General features: G+C 36.3%; 1 protein-coding gene across 1 annotated transcript in view; it reads left to right on the top strand.

The window, feature by feature from the left end:
* Nucleotides 1-21,702, top strand: part of HCN1 (hyperpolarization activated cyclic nucleotide gated potassium channel 1) — a 368,096-nt gene that overhangs the window by 36,043 nt on the left and 310,351 nt on the right. The window contains exon 2 of the mRNA XM_029217880.1: nucleotides 12,509-12,932. Within this exon, the coding sequence (XP_029073713.1) occupies nucleotides 12,509-12,932 (424 nt within the window). The remainder of the gene's footprint in view (nucleotides 1-12,508; nucleotides 12,933-21,702) is intronic.

The raw sequence follows: 21,702 nt of genomic DNA, 5'->3' as shown, positions 1-21,702 counted from the left end.
CCCTGTTGCAGGTTTTCTTCAAATGCAATAGAATGATCATTGCTCTCCATAAAAATATCAAGGGATGGCTTGTGAGAGCTTATGCCCACCCAAATGATTTTTGCAATCTTGTGTGAAGTGTTAAGTCTCTTTAGGATACATTGTTATTTTTTATCGACCCATAATTAAACTAATTCAGCAAAAACAATGTGCTGGCTAAGGAAATAGTTTTACTTCAAATCCTCTTAAATCCCTTTCCCATACTGAAAGCTTGCCACCCCCTCAGTCCCATCCAAAAAGATGTTTTGGAGATGCTCTTGCTTGCTCTTAGATTAGGCTTAACACATTCTAAGGTTCATGTGCCACACAGGTGGAGGGAAAAGAGGAGAGCCTGTGGCTTAGAGAATTCAGGACTGGGCTAGAGGAGTTGCTGGTACACTTGAGGATGGAGAAGGTTAAGAAGAGAAGAAAGGTGTGAAGTGTATTCCAAGCTCTTGCAGGGAGCAGTTGTGCAGAAGAAATTAAGAAAAGGCTGCATGAAGGATAAATAATTAGCCTGTCTAAAGCTCTGGGATCAGGTTGAGGATTAGTGAAAGAAAAGGTCAGAGATAGGTAGAAATGTAAATTAAGACATTTACACCAATTTTAAATTGCCAACAGTTTTGGCATGATTTAATTCTCATAAGAGTATTCTATAGGTTGGTATTTCCTTTTAATCTTTATGTTGTTATATAGCACCAGATGGGTTTTGGAATCGTGACTTTTGAATTAGTCATCACAAAACAACAAAATAACTGTTTCAAGAATTGCTATCTTTGACACATATATAAGATAAGTTCTTGAGTCTTTTTTTTTTTTCTCAATTATCTCTCTGGTACAAAGAGAAGTCTGAGATTATATTTCTTCACAAGTTTCATGTTTTTGTTATTTGCTTGTTTAGCTGTTGAAGAAACTAAACACCCAACCTGTCACTTACCTGAAGGTAGAAGCCATATCTTTTAAAGTGAACTGAAATGTACAAATCACAAAAACCTCTTGAAGAATTTAGTAAATTTATAATAAGTGTAACATTTTCCTTCAAGTCACTGGGCTGCATAAAAAAGTATATGTAACTTCAACCTATTAATGGGATTCAGTTATCTGCTGAGAAACCTCCTATTGTGAATATATTTCCTTTTTGAAGCAAAAAAAAAAAGGTTTAATAAGTGCCACTGAATGAAGAAGGAAGGGATGAATGAAGAGACGCCAAACATTTCTAGTTACAGCTATGCAGAAGCAAACATATATGAGTTGTTGGTGGGGACTGAAGTGGATTGGAGTGCGTGTTTATTTGATTCCTTTATAGGTGACTGAAAATTTCTCATTATACTGGCAGTTCTGCTTAATATATGCCCTAATGTTTGTGTGAGTTGCCCAGACAATTAGAGAACTTTTGTCCTCAATTCTTAAGTATTCCACAGCAAATGCTCCTTTGCCCACACACCCTTGATACTTGTTACAGACTTGGGAGCATATGCTCCTGGTAGAAGCATTTTCTTCCTTGACACATCACCCCTTCTGCTCCTCAGATAATATGCAGCTGGAAGTGGGTGAAAACCTCAATGCAATTCAAGTATGAAATACCATCTTTAGGTATTGTTGTTTTAGGGAAAAAAATCAACTAAATGGAAGTGATATTCCTATTTATGCATATAGAACCTAAAACCTGTGGAAATTAATCTTTAACTTCAGAAGTCTACTGTTAAAATAGATAAGTAGATATTGATTATTTTAAAAAAGTATTTTGAAGAAAAAATATGGTACTGTAAAATTTATAACTGTAAACAGAACTTAACTTTTTTTTTTTTTTTTTTTGCGGTACGCGGGCCTCTCACTGCTGCGGCCTCTCCCATTGCGGAGCACAGGCTCCGGACGCGCAGGCTCAGCGGCCATGGCTCACGGGCCCAGCCGCTCCGCGGCATGTGGGATCTTCCCGGACCAGGGCACGAACCCGTGTCCCCTGCATCGGCAGGCAGACTCTCAACCACTGCGCCACCAGGGAAGCCCAGAACTTAACATTTTTTAATTGAGCTTTTATTTGATCACGTTCTTGGCTGTTCTTGATCATGGTCCTTCATCTTAACTGGGAAAACAAAATTTTAAAATTTATGAAGAGAAAACACTTGATATACCCTTGGAGCTAAAACATTAACTAAAAAGTAAATACATCACCAGACCTTTTAACTTTTCATGGCATTTATTCCCTTTACCTCCCTATTTTGTGTCTATTTCTCTTGGTATTCTGGTGGCAACTGTAGTGCGTGCCCAGTGGCAACCTAGAAACTAGCACAGTTTTGGTGCTCAATAAATGTTTGTGGTGTAGTGTATACACCAAAACAAGTTTTTACAGTTGTGTAGGGAAAGTATCAACTCTCTGACTGTGAAATCCTGCCCACTTCTCCTATCCTTCCCCCGAGTAAGACTTGATCACTATCTCCTTTGTGTGCCTCAGTATTGCTCTTTTATAAGCCTGTTTTAGAAGACATTATTGATTGTTTGTCTTCCCTAGTCCTTATTTTCTTGAGGACTGGGTCCGTGTCTAATTCTCTTTGTATATATAATGAAGAGCCCAGGAAGCTGCACATACATGTTCATAAATTAATGTTTGTGCCGTGAGTAAAATGCAACCTAGGAACTCCTCAGCAAATGCTATCTTTGAGTTTCTTTAATAATAATAGTTTCTTTAAATAGCTGACCAATTGTTTCTCTCTTTGGGAAACCCAGAGTACCTGTAGTGTACTATTTAGAACATGTCTTAAATTCTCTCCTAGTCTTATTTAATAAGTACAAGTCTTTGTTTTCCTATTAAGTTGGAAGTTCTTGATTGCAGAGTTTGTTTATAATTTATGTGTGCATTTCTCAGAATGTTTAGAACAATATGTACTATGTGGAAGATAGCCAATACATATTTGTTGGAATTATTATAATGTAACTATTTGGAGAAAATATTTGGTTGATACTAAATTTGACTCTTGCTTTCCAAGCGCTTTTTAACTATAGAGCATCTGAACTAACTTCGGTTTATACAGTAGTGAGATATCTTTGTAGGTCAAGGCAGAAAGAGTTTGAAGCAGGTAATCCCATAGTTCCTTTATTTGAAGATGTGTGCTCCTATATGGGTGTAGGGACAGATGAACTATCATGTTGATTCTCTGGGGATGTAGGTAAACTCTCAATGGTTTCTGCATGGAAAGGCACAGAAACCAAAGCCCAGCCATGGAGCCATATCTGCAGCACCACAGTCTACTTTCCTTCAGGGTTTAGACTTTTCCTTATGAAACAATTTTGTTCTCATTTCAGATGGGTGACTGATAAGGACAGGTGAACATATGGCTATATTGTGGGAAAGTTGTTGTTGTTGTTTTTTAATGCTACTCTTAAAATCCTTGAATCATTTATTCACGCATTGAATAGTGTAGAAGGAGTGTAAGCATGGGAATTGGTCGTGGGTTCAAAGCAATTTTTCTCATTTCCTGTCTACAAGAATTTAAGAAAAGTCTTTTGCTGGATGAGATTCAGTTTCCTCTTGTTAAATTTAGGTTATGCTGCCTACCTCTTTGGTTGTTTTGAATATCAAATGAAACAATGTTTACAAAATGCCTATTATCTAATAAATATTACTTACACTTCATTGCCTTGATGCTGCTTTTCTTTTCAAAATTCAATGAGGTATTATTATATATAAAAATGAGAATCATTGGCACATTCCAAAACTTCTGTAAAATGCAGACATTTTGTAGACTTCCAGACACAATAATGTGTTTGGACATTGATTCTGAACCTTCCCTCGCATCCTCAAACTGGAGCAATAACGCAAAAGATCTACATGGCATCGGCAGCTTAGAAAGGACAAAGAGGATAAGGATTTATTGAGATCTGTAGAGTAACAAGCAACACAAGGGACATGTATTATCAGCCACAGGAAGATAAAATGGATGATTTGAAAATAAGCCATGTGGTGGGAAGCTTATGAGAGAAGAATTACTCTGAAATTGAAACTTCCAAACCTGAATACACGTTAAGTTAGCTAAGTATTTAGACAAGAAAGAATCAGTCACCTTCCTTTTCAAAATTTCAAAGTGGTTGGATGAAAGTGTATCAACAAATATAAAGCCCTTATCAACTGACAGTCATTTAACTGAGCTTCAAAATAAAGGTGTGTTCATTGTCTATGTCATGGGACTGTCTGTCAGTGTGATCACCTAATGTCCTTTAGTCTGTCTCTGGAAACAGTTAAAAAATAGACTCAACTTACTGAATTTTATACTGGAGTGAACGGTACTAGGACACATTTTGGTTGACATGACTTCTGACAATATTTCTGCTTTCCTTAAAGGATTAAAGTGCTGACTGTCAAAGGAGAGAATAAAAGTTTTAAAAATCACTCAGTGATAAATTAAAAAAAAAATACTAAGAAGCTAAGGAGTAGGTTTACGTTGGACTTTTTTAAGAACTCTAAATTTAAACACTAGGAGCTATTTTACACATTTTCTACTCACCTTTTATACATTTAGGACTTTTATTTTTATGGAAAATCTATATGTCATCATAAGGAGAGTACCGCAGCATAGACCTGCTTAATTCTCAGGGAGTTCTGCTTCATTCTGTAACTTCTGATTAAAGCTATAGACTGGGACTTTCCTTGTGGCGCCGTGGTTAAGAATCTGCCTGCCAATGCAGGGGATAGGGGTTCGAGCCCTGGTCCAGGAAGATCCCACATGCCAAGGAGCAACTAAGCCCATGCAGCACAACTACTGAGCCTGCGCTCTAGAGCCCAGGAGCCACAACTACCGAAGCCCGCACGCCTAGAGCCCGTGCTCCGTAACAAGAGAAGCAACCGCTGAGAAGCCCGCGCACCACAACGAAGAGTAGCCCCCGCTCGCTGCAACTAGAGAAAGCCCGTGCGCAGCAACGAAGACCCAATGCGGCCAAAAATAAATAAAATAAATAAATTTATTTTTTAAAAAAGCTATAGACTTATAGAAATGTATTTCGTGTGGGACATTTATGGATAAGTGGATGTTTTGGTTCAAAGGAATGAAAGTTGTGGGCTTCATTTGAAGTAAATTTGAATGACATAATGAAAGTACCCTTGAATGACATCTTTCTTCCTGTTGTCTAAAGCAAGAATTTAGCATAGTTTAAAGATATGCCATACCACTCAAGAAGAAGTAAAAAAAGGCTTGTACCTATTTAATTTCCAAACCATCCAAAAAAACAAATGATCATATGTGTTTTAATTAAAATCTTATAATATTGTAATAAAACCTCATTAACATAAATGTGATTAATTTGGAATTTGATCACTGGGAAATCAGACACATGTATACTATTTGCTAGGCAATTTAAGTGTAAAGAAAATTGGCATAGAGTTTGGCTTGGAATGAGCACAAAAGCAGTGTTTTCAGACAACGTTTATTAAATGGTCTTTATCAAATTATTACCGATACTTCATTATGGTGAGTTACTCAGTGTTCACTAGTTGGTACCCTCAAATGCTGGAAATCGCAGAGAGAGATTGAAATAGGAATTGGGGCAAGGAGGAGATAAACTCCAACTGATCTGGGGATGGGATAAAAGAGGGTACTGTGAAGAAACTGGCATTTAAGTTGACGATTGAAATAATGTTAGGAAGTGTAGAGGTTGAGTTTGGGTTTTAGGAAAGGAAATCCCAGACATCTGTTGGGCAATGACAAAGATGAAAAGTCTGAAAAACAGGGTCTTTTTTAATTTAGCTGAGGATCATGCATGTACAAAAAGTTAAGCTTTGAGATATAGAATTGGGACATACTCTAGAGGATTTTGAATGATTACACTTCATTTTGCAAGCAATAGGAAAAGTCTGCTGGATGTAAATAGGAAGTGATTTCCTGGGGCAGGTAGAAACAGGAAAATTAGTAAGCAGAATAATGATGTAATAAAATCTTCATAGAAGATGATGGCAATGGAACAAAATGAAAAGCTTCTATTGTATTAGAAGGAATGTAAGGCTGGGCAAAGGATCGAAGGTCAGAGCTGGGCCAACAGAGGAATCAGGGATAATTTTAAAATTTTATGCCTAGTGGCTGGCTAACGAAAATAAAAAAAGGAAGAAGCTATGCTACAGTAAACAGACATACAAATATCAGGAGAATTATTTGGGGGCCGTAAGGTTCATTGGTTTGGATTTCAGCCTGTTGAGATGGCTATTCCACTGGAACACTTAGAGGGCACTAACTATGCAGGATGTAGTGAGAAATGCGTGACTCCATCTCAGAGGTTAAGGCCAGTGATAGAGTTGAGAACAATTTACATTACCGTATCAGTTTAGCCTGTGACGACTGACGAGACCAATGAGCGAGTGAATAGAGGGCTGAAAAGTGGGATGAGATAGTAATGTAGAATGTCAACTTGAATGGTGGAAGAAGAGAAGTCAGGTAAAGCTTGAGGAAAATTAATTTCTGCTAATATATAAATATGAGTGAGAAACTATGAAAGTGCAGAATCGTAGAAACTGAAGATTTGGGAGAGTTTCAAGTAGGAGGAGTGAACAAAGTTGTAAAGTGCCACAAACAAGAGTTCATGGACCAATATAAGGCTGTTAATATTGGCACTTAGAAGATTAACACACAAAGAAAAAAGTTCAGTTTCAGAGAAGGGGGAAGTAGAAAAAACATGTTTACTTTTTCCTGTACTGGTGCAGATCTTAATACCTTCGTAGGGATTAAATTTCTGTCCCATTAGCTCATTTTAATAAATAAGATCAGCTAAAACATAATGTACCTCCCACCCATCTCAAGTTCTTACTGGGTAAATTGCTATTTACCAGAAATCATTTGTCTTCAAATATGGTTTAAGTTAGTTTTATCCATAAGTTAGGCTAAACTTTCCTACAACTGGGATCTTTATTAAGAAAGCTAGGGCTTCCCTGGTGGCACAGTGGTTGAGAGTCCACCTACCGATGCATGGGGGCACGGGTTCGTGCCCCAGTCCGGGAGGATCCCATATGCCGCGGAGCGGCTGGGCCCGTGAGCCATGGCCGCTGAGCCTGCGCGTCCGGAGCCTGTGCTCCGCAACGGGAGAGGCCACAACAGTGAGAGGCCCGCGTACCGCAAAAAAACAAAAACAAAAACAAAACCCATATTTAAGTTGTCTGTGTTTTCTGATCTCTTCACTCCCCACCCACCATAGACAATGAATTTGTCCTTGCGAGATAGCAAGGCATTAGACTAAATAACAGACCTGACCTAGAAAACTTCTTCGCAAGGCTTAGGATAGGCATATGTCCTACAGAACGTCAACCCCAGTGTGAATATTCTAAATAATGATGTTTGCAAGGTGACAAAGGATGTCTGAGAACCCATTAGATCAAAGCTCAGGTGTTGGCTGCTGAGGCTTGGTGGGGTGAATTGCCACTGACAGTACTAGGAAGAGGACCTAGCATTTAAGAGAAGACACTTCTTGTTATTATTCAAGAGATATGTGCCTAATAATCAGGCTGTTAATTGGACTTTTGAAAATTGAATCAGTTTTAAATAAAATTTAAAATATAATTGCAAGGACTATGTGTTTTATAAAAAGTAAATCCAGCTGGACATTTGTTTATTTATTTGTTTAGATTGATAAATAAGTTGGTTTACAAGTGTATGCCCAATTTATGTTTGACATCTAAAGACATAATTGTTAGGAGTGACTCAAGTGTGAATAGTGGGACAGGTTTGTCGCATCAGTTGATTTCAACAACAGGCAAAAGAGTAGCCATGTATAAATCTGGTCCCATTTCAGGGTTTGACCAGAAGTCCCTTCCTCCATTCCATTTAATGACAAATATTTACTTCATCAGAGAGAGGGGAGAAGAGAACCTTTTACTCAATATTTAGAGACAAAAATTTAAAGATAAGCATCTTCAGTAGTGAAATATGGGAATTGTTTTAATCTCTTTAAGGCTTTGGGGTAGAAACGTCTGACATCAGATTATTTCAACTAGAGCAGATGTCATAAGGGGGCAGGAGAACCTGAAAGAGTGTGAAATTCTTGTTAGGACAGAAGTGTGGTCTTTATTCACCACAAGCCTGAGAAAGATCCAAGTGGGTAAAAAGAAAGGAGCATGACTGAATTCTGAATTCTTCACAGTTAAGATCATGGACTAATCTTTGCAATGCCACTTTTTCTCTTCTAAAAACTTATGGGAGAAATGAATTCTTAACATAAAAATAATTTGTGAAAATTATTTATTAGTAATTAAAGTGACCATAGTTTTAGTGATCTATTAATTATGACTGAAATACCATTTTATTTTGTATATTCTATCTACTTTTAGTATAAAGTAAAAATGATTACCTAGGTTATTATTCTATGTAATTGTCAAGACTTGGCTTTGCAGTGAGTGTTGGTTTTACAGACAAAGTTGTCCTTCTATATCACAGGTTCTATATGCTTTGCACACATCATTGTATGCAGTCCTCCTGGAAGAGAAGCTCTGAGAGTAGTAGGAGAAAATTGAAATTCACAGCAGTTAAATACCCTGCTCCAAACCATACAGCTAGTGGAACTAGGATTTGAACCCTAGGCTGCCTTCAAAGTGCAATCAAGATCTTTGACAAATACGGTCTCCCTAGAGCAATATGAATAAGAGGGGATTTTTGTAACATTCAAAACCAGGTGTAAATCCAAAATTGTTTAGTCTGCAGGCGGTCTGACCTCAGAACATATTTTTAATCTCTTTGTTTCCTATTTATTTTAATGTATTCTATATTATAAAAGCCCTCAATGAATAAAAATCTAGAGTTATATAAAAGGTATATTGGGAAAGTATTTACCGCATTAATGGCCTTTGACTTATTAAAAAAGGATTTCTTTAAATATCCTCATGAAGTGTATGTTTCCACTTAAAATTTAATTAATGTATCTTCTTAGCACTTGCTGTCCTGGATACTGTCTACATTATGCAGAAGTTAAACAGAAGACAATATAGTTTTGAACTTCAAAGAACTTAAATCCAAGGAGGAAGCAAAGGCAAATAGTTAGTAACAAAAGCAAAAGTGAAATAAGAAGCATACTGAAAATAAATGTTGCTCTGGAAGTTGTAAAAAAAAAAAAAACTAAGAAATTCATTGCCAGAATGGGACTTGAAGGACAGGTACAACGCTGATACGAAAAGGAACAGGTAGAATGGAAGTAACCATATCTCCTGTATGTGTACCTAGGTGTGCATGATGGCAAGGTAAGAGCGAGTACTCTTGCTTGAGCTATGAGGTACTTGCCATAAAGGGTTAAAGAAGAGACGGGGAAGGGAGGAGGAGGCTATATCAGGGAATGTCTTGATGTTTTTACTTAATTGAGAGGGTCCATGATGGTTTTGACCTGGTAAGTTACACGTTAGATGGTCGCTCTGGTACTGGCAGGTAGAATTGATCAGATTCCATAGACAGGAGACTTTTTGAGATATTCCAAGCAAGAGCTAGCTCTGCCCAAACTAGAGAGATAACAATGGGAATGCAAAGAGGGAGTGGGTAGGAAAGACGATTCTGTAATAAAATGTACAAGACATAGAGATTGAGAGTTAAGGAAAAGGGAGGGCCTGAGTATCCAAGAGAAATTTTCAGAGCAAAAAGCTAAGAGAAACTCGTGGGCAGGGAGGCATGAGAGTCTCATGAGGTCAGTTTTCAGGAACATATTCATTGCTGTTTTTTAAAGCAACTTCTAGAGTGGGTGATAACTGTATTTTCCTTGGCTAGCTAAGGAATGAATCCATGTTAACCAAAGAAAGTGTTATATTATGCAAAGTCTATAGAATTGTGTTTATGACTGCAAAATATGGTCAATGATACTTTAAAAGGAAATTATAAGGTTTAATTGAGCTTCATATTGATACTTAAATATCTAATGGCTTCAATCCATAGTAAGCACCACATAAAAAGCTTCGGTGTGGCAAACATTATTGCTAAAATAAAGAGTGGCACCTTATCCTTTTCATTTCTGTTGACTAAGAAGGATAGAGTGTGAGTTTTCCTTAAAAATAGCTTCTATCTTAGTAACAGAAATACACGCATGTATGTAAAAGTGAGTATTTTTCAAAGGGCTCCTGACTGCTTTCCCCAAATTGGATTTCTTTTGGTAAGCAAGGAAAGGTAGAGGAATACTAAGTATGCTACCAGCATCGTGTGCCACAGCTTGTTCTATGCTAGGAGCTGTGATTTTCATACAGTGTTTTTTTTTTTTTTAATCTGTAAAACCCTACACATTTGGTTCTGTAATAATCTTTATTTTACAAATGAAAAAATTTAGGATTAGAGAATTTAAGTAACTTGTCTCTAAATTAAGCAACTGTTGAGAATTTCTGGTTGAAGACAGCTGCAGTGGGAATGATAAAGGACAAATGGATGAATACAACTTACATCTACATGTTAGAACCAAAAAGCCTCGGTAATTGATTGAATAATGAGATTAAGTAGATTTCAGGCCAGGGGTTATCTAGGATGGTTCCAAGGTTTCTGGCTTGCAAATCAGGTAGAGCGTTGTTCCATTCTCTGACACAGGGAATATCTGGTGGATGTCTGTGGGAGGGAAGGTGATGAGATTGAGCTTGGGCATGCTGTTTGACATGAGTGTGAGATATGCAAGGGGACAGATTTAATAGACTGCTATTATAAGGATTAGGAGGCTTAGAATACAGGAATGGACTGGAGATAATGCTTTTGTAGTCATCAATTATGAATTAATCATTAAAGACATGGATGAGTGTATAATATTGCCCAAAGAGCATGTGTAGAATAGAAGATAAAAGGGCTATGTGTAACACCCAAGGGAACAGCAGCCTTTCAGGAGAAAGCAGAGAGGAGGGCAGAGAAGAGACTGATAAGAGTGTCCAGTAAAGTGAAAATCCTCAGGGCACACACAATTTCATTTTAGAGTTCAGTGATGTCACTTTTTTCTGAAACAGCTATTACAATATTGCATCTGCCCTACATCTCTCCTCTGTCCTTAGTGTATTAAATGGCACATTTTGCATTTCCATTAGGAGAGGAGAAAAAAAAGAGAAAAAATTTCATTGAAATTGCCAGGGCATGATGTATGATTGTCATGGGTATTTGTATACTTGTCCATAACTCTATAGGTAAGTTTTGACGGAAAGACTGGTGAAATCTTCAAAATGACAAGCATTTATCTTTTATATAATCCTGGGGTGGGGGGTAGAAAACAGGGCAGAGTGGGACTGTTATAGTTCTTTCTTGTACTACTACTTTTAACCCAGGAGTCACTCATAATTAGGAATGATAATAACTTTGAAAGGTTCATGCAAATGTATACCTTACCAAAATGTAGCCCAAATAGTCTAAGTAGGAGAATTAATGTAAAATAATATCTTGGTTAACAGAAATGTCATGAAAGTTTATACCATGTTTGTAACACAACTGCTAAGAGAGTACACCTTCGACTAGAATGAAGTAGCTCATGTTTCCAGAGACTATTTTATGACTATAGAGTTGTATTAGTTGATTTGTTTCTTTATTTTTATAAGTATATACTGTAACAAGTATAGTCTATTATCTAGTCTAAATACAGTGTCAATAGACTTTGAAAGAAACCAAATGAGAATAATACAATAATCTCTGATGAATTTATTCTATATTAATAAATATTAACTATATATTAATGCTATATTAACCTGGAATAAATTTCCTAATTTTAATATAAGGTGGGATAAGAGTGTTTCAAAAGGTAGTTAGTAATCATAGCTGTGTTGAAAATTAAATCAGAAATTTTAAGGAAAGTATTGTTTGGAAAAATAGTGGCAATATATTTAAAGTTGTTCAATGAAGCAGTGACAAAAGTACAAATTTTAGCTAGATTCTAGTTTCAAACCTAGAGTCAGTTCAAGTATTTTCAGCCTCAGAACAAAATTAGTTTTCTCATTTCAAATTAAGAAGAATAAAGCATAAATATTTGGAGTGCTGTGAAGCTATGGAGGTTCTAGAATTTATGGTTGACCTAATCTGTAGTTCTAGAGATAAATCTGCAGTACCAATATTTTTCATGTGCCCTATTTATTACTGTTTATTCTAATCTATGATTGGTAATTTTACATATAAAGTACTTGAAAACACCTCCAAAGAGTCTTCTCAAAGGTAGCTTTTTTAAAGATAGATCTTCTGGATCTTCTCCCTTGTTTTCATCCATATTGTATATTAACTATAGGAGAGTTTATTTTTGCTTCTTTATCAGATAAATGGGGGTATGGGTGTTCATGAATTTATTTCTATAACATTTTATAGAAAGTAATTTTTAGAATTCTATAATCACAATGCCTTGCTTTAGGAATATATTAATTTTACTTAGATTTAACTTTATGGCTACTGAAGGAGCTATCTTATTTACCAAACTGACATTCTGTTCTTCTAGTCATTTATTTAACCATAAGTCAGTAATAATTTTTATGGTGGTGGGGGGCAGGGAGAACAGGCTGGTCATTGTCTACATCTTAAAATCTGATTTTTTTTATTTATTGTAGGTTTTATTGGGATTTAATAATGCTTATAATGATGGTTGGAAATCTGGTCATCATACCAGTTGGAATCACATTCTTTACAGAACAGACAACAACACCATGGATTATTTTCAATGTGGCTTCAGATACAGTTTTCCTTTTGGACTTGATCATGAATTTCAGGACTGGGACTGTCAATGAAGATAGTTCTGAAATCATCCTGGACCCTAAAGTGATCAAGATGAATTATTTAAAAAGCTGGTTTGTGGTTGACTTCATCTCATCAATCCCAGTGGATTATATCTTTCTCATTGTAGAAAAAGGAATGGATTCAGAAGTTTACAAGACAGCCAGGGCACTTCGCATTGTGAGGTTTACAAAAATTCTCAGTCTCTTGCGTTTATTACGACTTTCAAGGTTAATTAGATACATACATCAGTGGGAAGAGGTAAGACATATCTTTTACATTTTTAAAGCTCCTATATCATGTGATTTAAGCTATAACTTTCAAAATGAGCAACTGTGCTATGTATAATGAGTTTTATGAAATTCAAAAAGAAAAATTTCATTTTTTTTTTTTTTTGGTATGTAAGTGGTATATTTGTATCCTCAAAAGATATTGTCAAATACTGGATGTGAGTGAAGTGAAAAAATTAGTGATTGTAAAATGTTTGTCTTATGCCAATTCAGTCTTTTTTTTAAACGTCTTTATTGGAGTATAACTGCTTTACAATGGTGTGTTAGCTTCTGCTTTATAACAAAGTGGATCAGCTATACATATACATATATCCCCATATCTCCTCCCTCTTGCGTCTCCCTCCCACCCTCCCTATCCCACCCCTCTAGGTGGTCACAAAGCACAGAGCTGATCTCCCTGTGCTATGCAGCTGCTTCCCACTAGCTATCTATTTTACGTTTGGTAGTGTATATATGTCCATGCCACTCTCTCACTTCATCCCAGCTTACACTTCCCCCTCCCCGTGTCCTCAAGTCCATTCTCTACGTCTGCGTCTGCGCCTTTATTCCTGTCCTGCCCCTAGGTTCATCAGAACCATTTTTTTTTTCTTTTAGATTCCATACTAGTTTTTTTTTTAAAGCAAATCTACTTTAATCAACAAATTTTTATCTTAACCAGTGCAGCCCCTCTTCCACCATGGGAGATTGTTTTTATTTAATATCTAATATTAGTTTGTTTTATCTAACACATCAAGTACCATCTTTGACAAAGCTGTAGGGTCTGATTGCTAAACTAGTTTGTATCATTAGCTCTGTGAAATAATGTGGAATATGTTTCCTCTAATATTGAAATTTCAGAGAATTTGTGTTTGAAGAAAACAGATTTTTTTTTTAGTATTTCCAAGTTGTATGTGTAAAGATGGGTTTTAGTATAATAATTTTGCTCATTCTTATTCTTTGCCTATAATTATTTATTATAGGTTCTCTCTACTAGTTCATTTCATAATACTGAAAAACAGCATACCCCGGAGGGAAATTATTACATAAAAAACACAAATACTACAGTGAATAAATACAGTGAATCTGGCCAATATTTTGCTGAATAGGGCATCTGTTGTTCTTAGGCAATTGGTGGGACCTGAAAGGGCTCAGCCAACTGGAGTTTCCAAAGATCTGAGTTAAATGTACCATCACCAAGCAAAGGAGGTTATGTCCCTAATTTCAGAGTCTGCATGTTAACTTTTTGATTTTCTTTTCCTTCTAAATGTATCTTAAAAAAATTAATTATAACTTGAACTTTATTGTCTGCATAAAAATGAGGGTCAAAGAGGCCTCCAGAGTGCCTAAACCTGCACTAAAGAAAACCATACATTGGCTAGAAATGAATCGCCACTTTACTAGCTACAGAAATGCTTTTTAGGATGAATTATATTTTGGAATTTAGGTTTAAACAAGTCATAAAATGGAACTTCGGTGAACATTAGCTCTGCTTTCTGTGAGACTGTAACAATGTTTTGTGTGTGCTTGTTGATGACATTTTGGTTCCTAGGATTTCAGGAAATGACATACAATAATAAGACACTGCATAAGACACTGCTAAAAAGACATAAAAATGGATCATTCTTAAAATATGGATATGGATTATATTTAAAATAAGATGAAGCACATTTGAGAAATTGGATTCATCTTATAATGTGTCTCTATATAGCACATTCCATCTAACATGTAAAAAATGTTTGGTTTTCAAACATTATTATGCTAATGTTAATATCAAAACAAGGTGATAATTGAAAAAAATAGCTAATATTTATTGATGGCTTATTATATGTCAAGTAATATGTTTGATTCTTTACATGGATTAGTTCATTGAATCTTCCTAATAACTCTGGTTAACTTGCCCAGATTCACAGGGTTAGTAATAGGTGGAGCTGGGATTCTGACCTTGGCAACCTGACCTTGACAACCTGACCTGACCTTGGCAAAGCTCTTAACCACATAACCATATAGCTTCTCACCATAACATGTATATTCTTTTAATGAGAAATACCTTAATATTACACCATTTTATATATATAATCAAAAATTGTAGGAAATTTTTCTTAACTGAACTTTGTGGTCCAAGCAACATAAAATCTGAATATTTGCTTCTTAAAACATGGTCACAAAAAATATTGTAATGAGTAGCCTGTGAGAAGAAAAGTCACTGATATAAATACTCAGTCAATTATAAATACAGTGGGCAATGTGACTATTTTCAGTGTCTTGTAGTTTGAACCCAGTTACCCTAGAGAATGGCAGAAGGATGAACAGATGGCATTCTACCAGATAAAATGGCAGGCTGTACAGTCATAGAAGAGCACACTGCTTAATACCGTTGTCCTCTAGTTCCTGGCAGTGGTCACAGACACCTAGGTCTGTGTAACTTGATGGTGTTTCAAAGATGCCAGGATATAATTCAGGAGCATCAGCTCACTGCCATCATTACTGTAAAATGCAATTTAATATGCACTTACAGACATTTGGTAACCAAACCCATTCAAGCTAGAGTTGTGAGTTGGCAAGATCTTTCTTATAAATAAATGACCTTGATAATAAATGAATCATAAGCTCACTTCATGAAGAATGTTTTCTGATTATATGATATCCCCATATAATATCACATATATCATGGATATTTAATGTCTGTTAGTAACACTGCTAAGCAGAGAAAAAATACAGTAGTAATTAACCCAAATTTAATACGGATTCACTATTTCATCACCTACGTGATTGAAACCAAAGTCACAAAGAAACTTGAATGGTTCCAAATTGGTAAAGCTCTACCTGGGTTTTATAAATGCCACCAGGATGTGTTTACAAGTAGAAACACAACAAATAATCAGGTTGCTCTATGAGCATTTAGAATAAGAGTACAGAGGAAGATGTGGGTTCACCCACATGTCTTTGAGTTCTGAGTGTTTTAGTACCAAGCTGGCTAATGCTAAATTCAGCAAATTTGGGGAAGTAATGTGTGAAGTCTGGGAGCTGCCACCGTTTTAAATGAATCATTCCCAAGGAAAGTGGCTGCCTTCTATAGGAAACTGCTTCCATCTTCAATGAGACATTTTTTTTTTCCGATCTGGATTAGTTCAACTGATAAACAACCGGAAGTGCCAAAGCCAGATAAATTAGAGAAATATTGTGAATGAAATACAGAAACTTTAAAATTTAGCCCTTATGTTACTATCCTTGCTAAAGTTGAATGTAGTGGTTAATATAGAAGGAAAGAACTGATTTGGCCAACTGATTTATGAAACACATGGTGTTAAGAAGTCAGGGGGGAAGTTGGTTTCGTGAGGCAATGATAAGATCAATGGCTTTAGGATGCACAATTAGGGCTCTCTGACACTGTACTAAAACTTTACATGTATGGCCAGGTGAGGTGAAAATCTGTGGCAATTGTTTAGATAAATCAGGTCAAAAAATTCCTTTTCCTGTAAACGCCCGAAAACAGAGGTGAATCTCTCCCACTCTTGTATTTTGGCTTAAAAAAATCATTCCCTTAATTCAACGTTGTTGTTATTGTTGTATTTCAAGTGAAGTCAGTGACCTGGGCCAGAGTGCTCTTTTGTAACCTATCACAGAGAACCCGTTCTCTGTGATCCTCCTAAAAGAGACATATGGTGAGGAAATCCTCAGAAATTAAATGGAATATTATTTACAATTTTTGACAATCACCAGCCACTGAAGAAATAAAGGGTAGATTAAGAGCTTAGTAAATAGGAGATTATTTAAAGGTGAAGAGTTCCAGGAACACTGAATGCTATAGCTGCTGATCCCTGTCATTTTATCAAAGGCAGATGATCCTTGAAATTATTAGATATTTTGGAAATAGTAATTGAAAAGAGAAGTATTACTCTGTAATGGTTATCTATTTGTAGGATTCAATGTCACAGAAAGTGGAAATTCTTCATGGGCAGTGTTAAAAATGGATGGCAAACACATGAAACTCCTATAATAACTATGGCTTTGGAATACATACCTATAATATTTTATTTTTCATTCTTCATTTACTATCCCCTCAACTTTCCTTGTATAGATTTTAGCCCTCTCACAAATAACTTGCTTATTTTGAGGCAAGGAAGAGGGCTGTGGCTCTGATCTTAAAATATGTCTATAGCAATTTCAGATGAATAATGTGTCTGGAACATTGCAATGCCCTTCTAGCAATCAGTATTAGATTTTTATCTTGGCTTAGAGGCAGATTTATGTACAAATTATGTTTAACAACAGAACATTAATAAGGAAATGTATTCTACAGGGAGCTAATACAGACTGCAGTTTCTGTCTTTGGTTAATTTTAGCATTCTAATTGGTTTAGATTAGAAACTAGCTCTTGCTATAAATTGCAATACATATTATAACTACTTCCATTTTGTAGAAAACACATAGAATTCTAAGACTTGCCATAAGCAAACACCAGTGTTTTCCTAAACCTGCCCTCTGCTAGAACTTAAGGAGGTTCCCTATTGCCTATCACATCAAATCTGTGTTTCTTTGCTGTGCCTTCAAGGCTCTCCAGCAAACCGTTCCCCTGTCTCACCATTGTCACTTCATATTTGCGCCCAACAGCTATTTTCTGTTTGTTTTTTAGTTTTATAATGCTTCTGGCAGAGAATGACTTTTTTTTTTTCTGCTTCTGATAATTTTGCATGTGCCACACCTCAGATTTGGAAAGCCTTTCTTTTTCTATTATTCATTTAAAATTTATGCTCAAACTCATCTCCAGAAAATATTCTGCATTGATGGACTGCATTATAATGGTCAATACTTTTACTCTGAACAATTCTACTGTCTCTGCGTGCATTTGTTCATGCCCATAGCTGGGTTGTGAATACTTACTTATATATGCATTTCCTTTTCTTTTCCTGGGCATAAATGTCTGTAGGGAAGAGTCAGGGTCAACTTTTTGCCCTTGAATATCCTTGTACACTAGTATAGAGTTCTAAACACAATAGGCTATCTGAGTATACCCATCTGCTTACTACATGGCAATGCTCCGTGTTCTAAATCCATTAAATAATTGCAAAGGTATATTTATTCTTCGCCCCCAAGCATTTACTGAATAATTTCTATATGCAGATGCTAAACATGAGAATACAAAGCGTATCTCAGCTTTGCAGGAAAAACAGACATGTGAACAAATAATCAGCGATGGTGCGGTAAGTGATGGCATAAAAGAGGGAGTGAACAACACAGCCCTTTTTGCAGGAGAAGAAAGCCTCAGAGATACTCGAACTGAATTTTGAAGCTGGAGTCTGGATTACTAAGGTGAATAAAAGGGGGCAGAAGAGTCCAGTCAGTAAGACATGAAGCTAAGCAGCCCAGCACGGTTCTGCATCTCTAGAGCCTAGGTTGCAAAGGCAGTGAGTTTGGAGGTATAGACAAGAAGTTGTGCTAATGATGGACTCACTCAGTAAGGTGTCATTGAGGCATATTAGCTGAGGGATTTGCATTTTAGAATACTGCGGAGTTAACAGGATTGGAAACAACTGAGGATGGAACTAATAATATCAGTTAAGAGATTCATCACACATTTGCATTTTTTATATATAGCTAGTGTCAGGCAGGATACTTTTTAGATATCTAAAGGGAGGTTTATCTTTGCCAAGTATTCTTGCCATTGAAATATTTGTATCAAATAATAAAATATGATAAGGCCTTATATGAAGTATTTTTTGTAATATTATAAAATTTAAATATTGATTATATTTGATATAATTAATAATCATTAATAGAATAATATATTAATGTGTTAATATAATTATATTATATTATTGATACAATTATATTTGAGTTTTGTATTTCACACCACCAGAAATGTGATGGTGTAAAATGGATCCTGTGCTAGAAATTAGCACTTATAGATGTTTATTCAAATTGTGCCTTTTATTTTCTATTTAATCTAGGGAAAAACGCTTAAAGTGACTTTTTTATGCCTACAACCTTAATAGAACAGTTGTGAAGTTCAAAGGAAATTAGACATATGGAAATTATTTGAAGTATTCAAGTTGATGTGTGCCTATAATATTTATACATATGAGTATTCACGATGTCATCTTTCTCAGATTAGCACACTGACTAACAAAAACATTATTGTGTGTGTGTGAGTTGTGTAATATTTTTTTCAGGCAAATATTGATTCTGCTGAAGACCACTAGGTGTCCTCTATTGGTTGTATTACTTCAGAGTTCTATATTCTGAAATACCAAAACTGTCTTTTTTGAAATTATTCATTTATACTCTCTTAGAATCACTTAATTGCTTGGCTATCTATGTCTAGATAAAATAGATGACAATGAATATTCATATATGTAAAGATTATTTCTCTTTATCTATACTTTCTCCTCAGGTTAAAGAAAGAGTTTGTTAAGTTCATTCTCTAAAAAATCATTTTTATTCCAAGAGAATTGTTTTCAGTATTATACTGTGTGTTTTTTTAAGATGGTATTTTTTTTTGCGGGCCTCTCACTGTTGTGGCCTCTCCCATTGCGGAGCACAGGCTCAGCAGCCATGACTCACGGGCCTAGCCGTTCCGCGGCATGTGGGATCTTCCCGGAGGGGGGCACGAACCCGTGACCCCTGCCTCGGCAGGCGGACTCTCAACCACTGCGCCACCAGGGAAGCCCTTAAGATGGTATTTTAACAGACACCCTGAAGTTCTAACGTACGGTGTAATGAGTTCTATTTGGATAGGCAGTATTATTAAGTCAAGACAGTTAAAAAGAGATTGACAAAGTATGTGTGGGTGTATGTGTGTGCGCGTGTGTGTTAGGGGTAAGATATATAATTTTGTGAATGCTTTTTGGTTAGTACCTTGCAGCAGATCAATATAATTCTGATGCTTTTGACATGGAGATGTCAGTTTAACGCTAAAATATAAGATCAAATTTGAAATGTCCAGGACTCTATTTTAATATTAAAACATTAGAATTTCTTAATGCCCCATCATTGCCCAATCTATGTTCCTGTTTTGCATGTGTTTATATGCCTCCTTGGCTATATGTTGATAACTAGACTCATATCCCAAATTTCCAAACTATGTACCCTTATGCCCCAAAATCTACATGACATCTCTATAGAGATATCTTGTGAGTTCCTCAAGCTCAGTATGTTCATTTCCCCTTCAAGTCTCCTCCTTCTCTCTTGTTTCCTGTTGCTCAATTCAGAAATCCAAGAGGTATCCTTGACTTCTCCACTTTCATTCTCCATAGCTAACAGTAACCAAGTTCTACTGGTTCTACTTCTTGGAATGTGATTTGAATTCTAATATTCCTTCACTCAGTCCTCTCTATCACCATCCTAGTCCAAGCCAACATCAGTCATTTCTCATTTGCATTTTTATAGTAGAGTCATTACTAGGTTTAAAAATTCTCCCTTGCTTATCTTCCTAGGGCCTCAAAAGTGACATTTTTGAAGAGCAAATATTACCATATCATTTACCTGCTGAAAATATTTCTATGGTGTTTCAGTATCATAAGGACAAATTCCAAAATTCAAGGTCCTTTGAAATCTGATTCTTTTACCATGTCAGCCTGGAAAACTGCTTGCTCATTATTATTATTATTTTAATAAATTTATTTATTTTGGCAGCGTTGGGTCTTTGTTGCTGCACGCGGGCTTTCTCTAGTTGTGGTGAGCGGGGGCTACTCCTCGTTGTGGTGCGTGGGCTTCTCTTGCGGTGGCTTCTCTTGTTGCAGAGCACAGGCTCTAGGCACATGGGCTTCATTAGTTGTGGTACGGAGGCTCAGTATTTGTGGCTCACGGGCTCTAGAGCGCAGGCTCAGTAGTTGTGGCACACGGGCTTAGGTGCTTCTCGGCATGTGGGACCTTCCCGGACCACGGATCGAACCCGCGTCCCCTGCATTGGCAGGTGGATTCTTAACCATCAGGCCACCAGGGAAGTCCCTTGCTCATTAATTTTTAACTAGTCTGAACTTCTTTATGTTTGTCACATATACTGTTTTAAGGCCTTTACAAGTGTTGTTCACTTTTCCTAGAACTCTGTTCCTTTGGCCAACCCCAATTCATCCATCACATTTTGTTGCTATGACTTCTTTGACTTTAACTTAAGATACCCTGGGGTGGAATTAACGAATCTTTCAGGTAATATTAGTTCCAACTGTAATATGCTGAAATAGCCTCACATGCTTTTGCTTTGTAACATTCATCACTTTTGTAATTTTCTTAAACTCTGCCTTCCCAACTATATATTAAGCTCCAGAAGGGCAGAAACCATAGATTTCCTGTATCTTCAGCTGCTAGCATAGTATCTGGAAAATATGGGCACAAGAATACTTGCTAAATGAGTTAAATTATGCCCTCAAGGGAATTTCAATTCAGCAGATATGTAAACATTCAAACATGCAAGAAAAACAGTAGAATGTCTTAAATCCAATATTAGAAGCATTTATAGTATAGAAAAAAACAAAAGAGAGAAATGTACTATGAGAGTGTGGTAGAGGGTAGAGGAGAGGCTCTAAATAAGGCATCCTAATAAATGTGGCCACTTTGAAAACCAAGCTTGAAAGTATATATCCTTCCAAGTGGGTAAGCCTGGGAAATATTCTAAGAGAACTGAGAAATCATGGATGAATTCAGTCTAGCTCATCATTTATAGATGGGGATGATAGTGATTTTCTGCCCAATCTCATAGAATGGCTTTGAGGCTCAAATGAGATGTAATTGTTGAACATACTTAGAAACTATAAAGTTTATAGAAA

This window comes from Monodon monoceros, unplaced genomic scaffold, assembly GCF_005190385.1.
Source record: "Monodon monoceros isolate NGI ecotype Baffin Bay Population unplaced genomic scaffold, NGI_Narwhal_1 Super_Scaffold_12, whole genome shotgun sequence".
NCBI lineage: Eukaryota > Metazoa > Chordata > Mammalia > Artiodactyla > Monodontidae > Monodon > Monodon monoceros.
The sequence above is the reverse complement of the archived record's forward strand: the minus strand, read 5'-3'. Positions and strand labels throughout refer to the sequence as shown.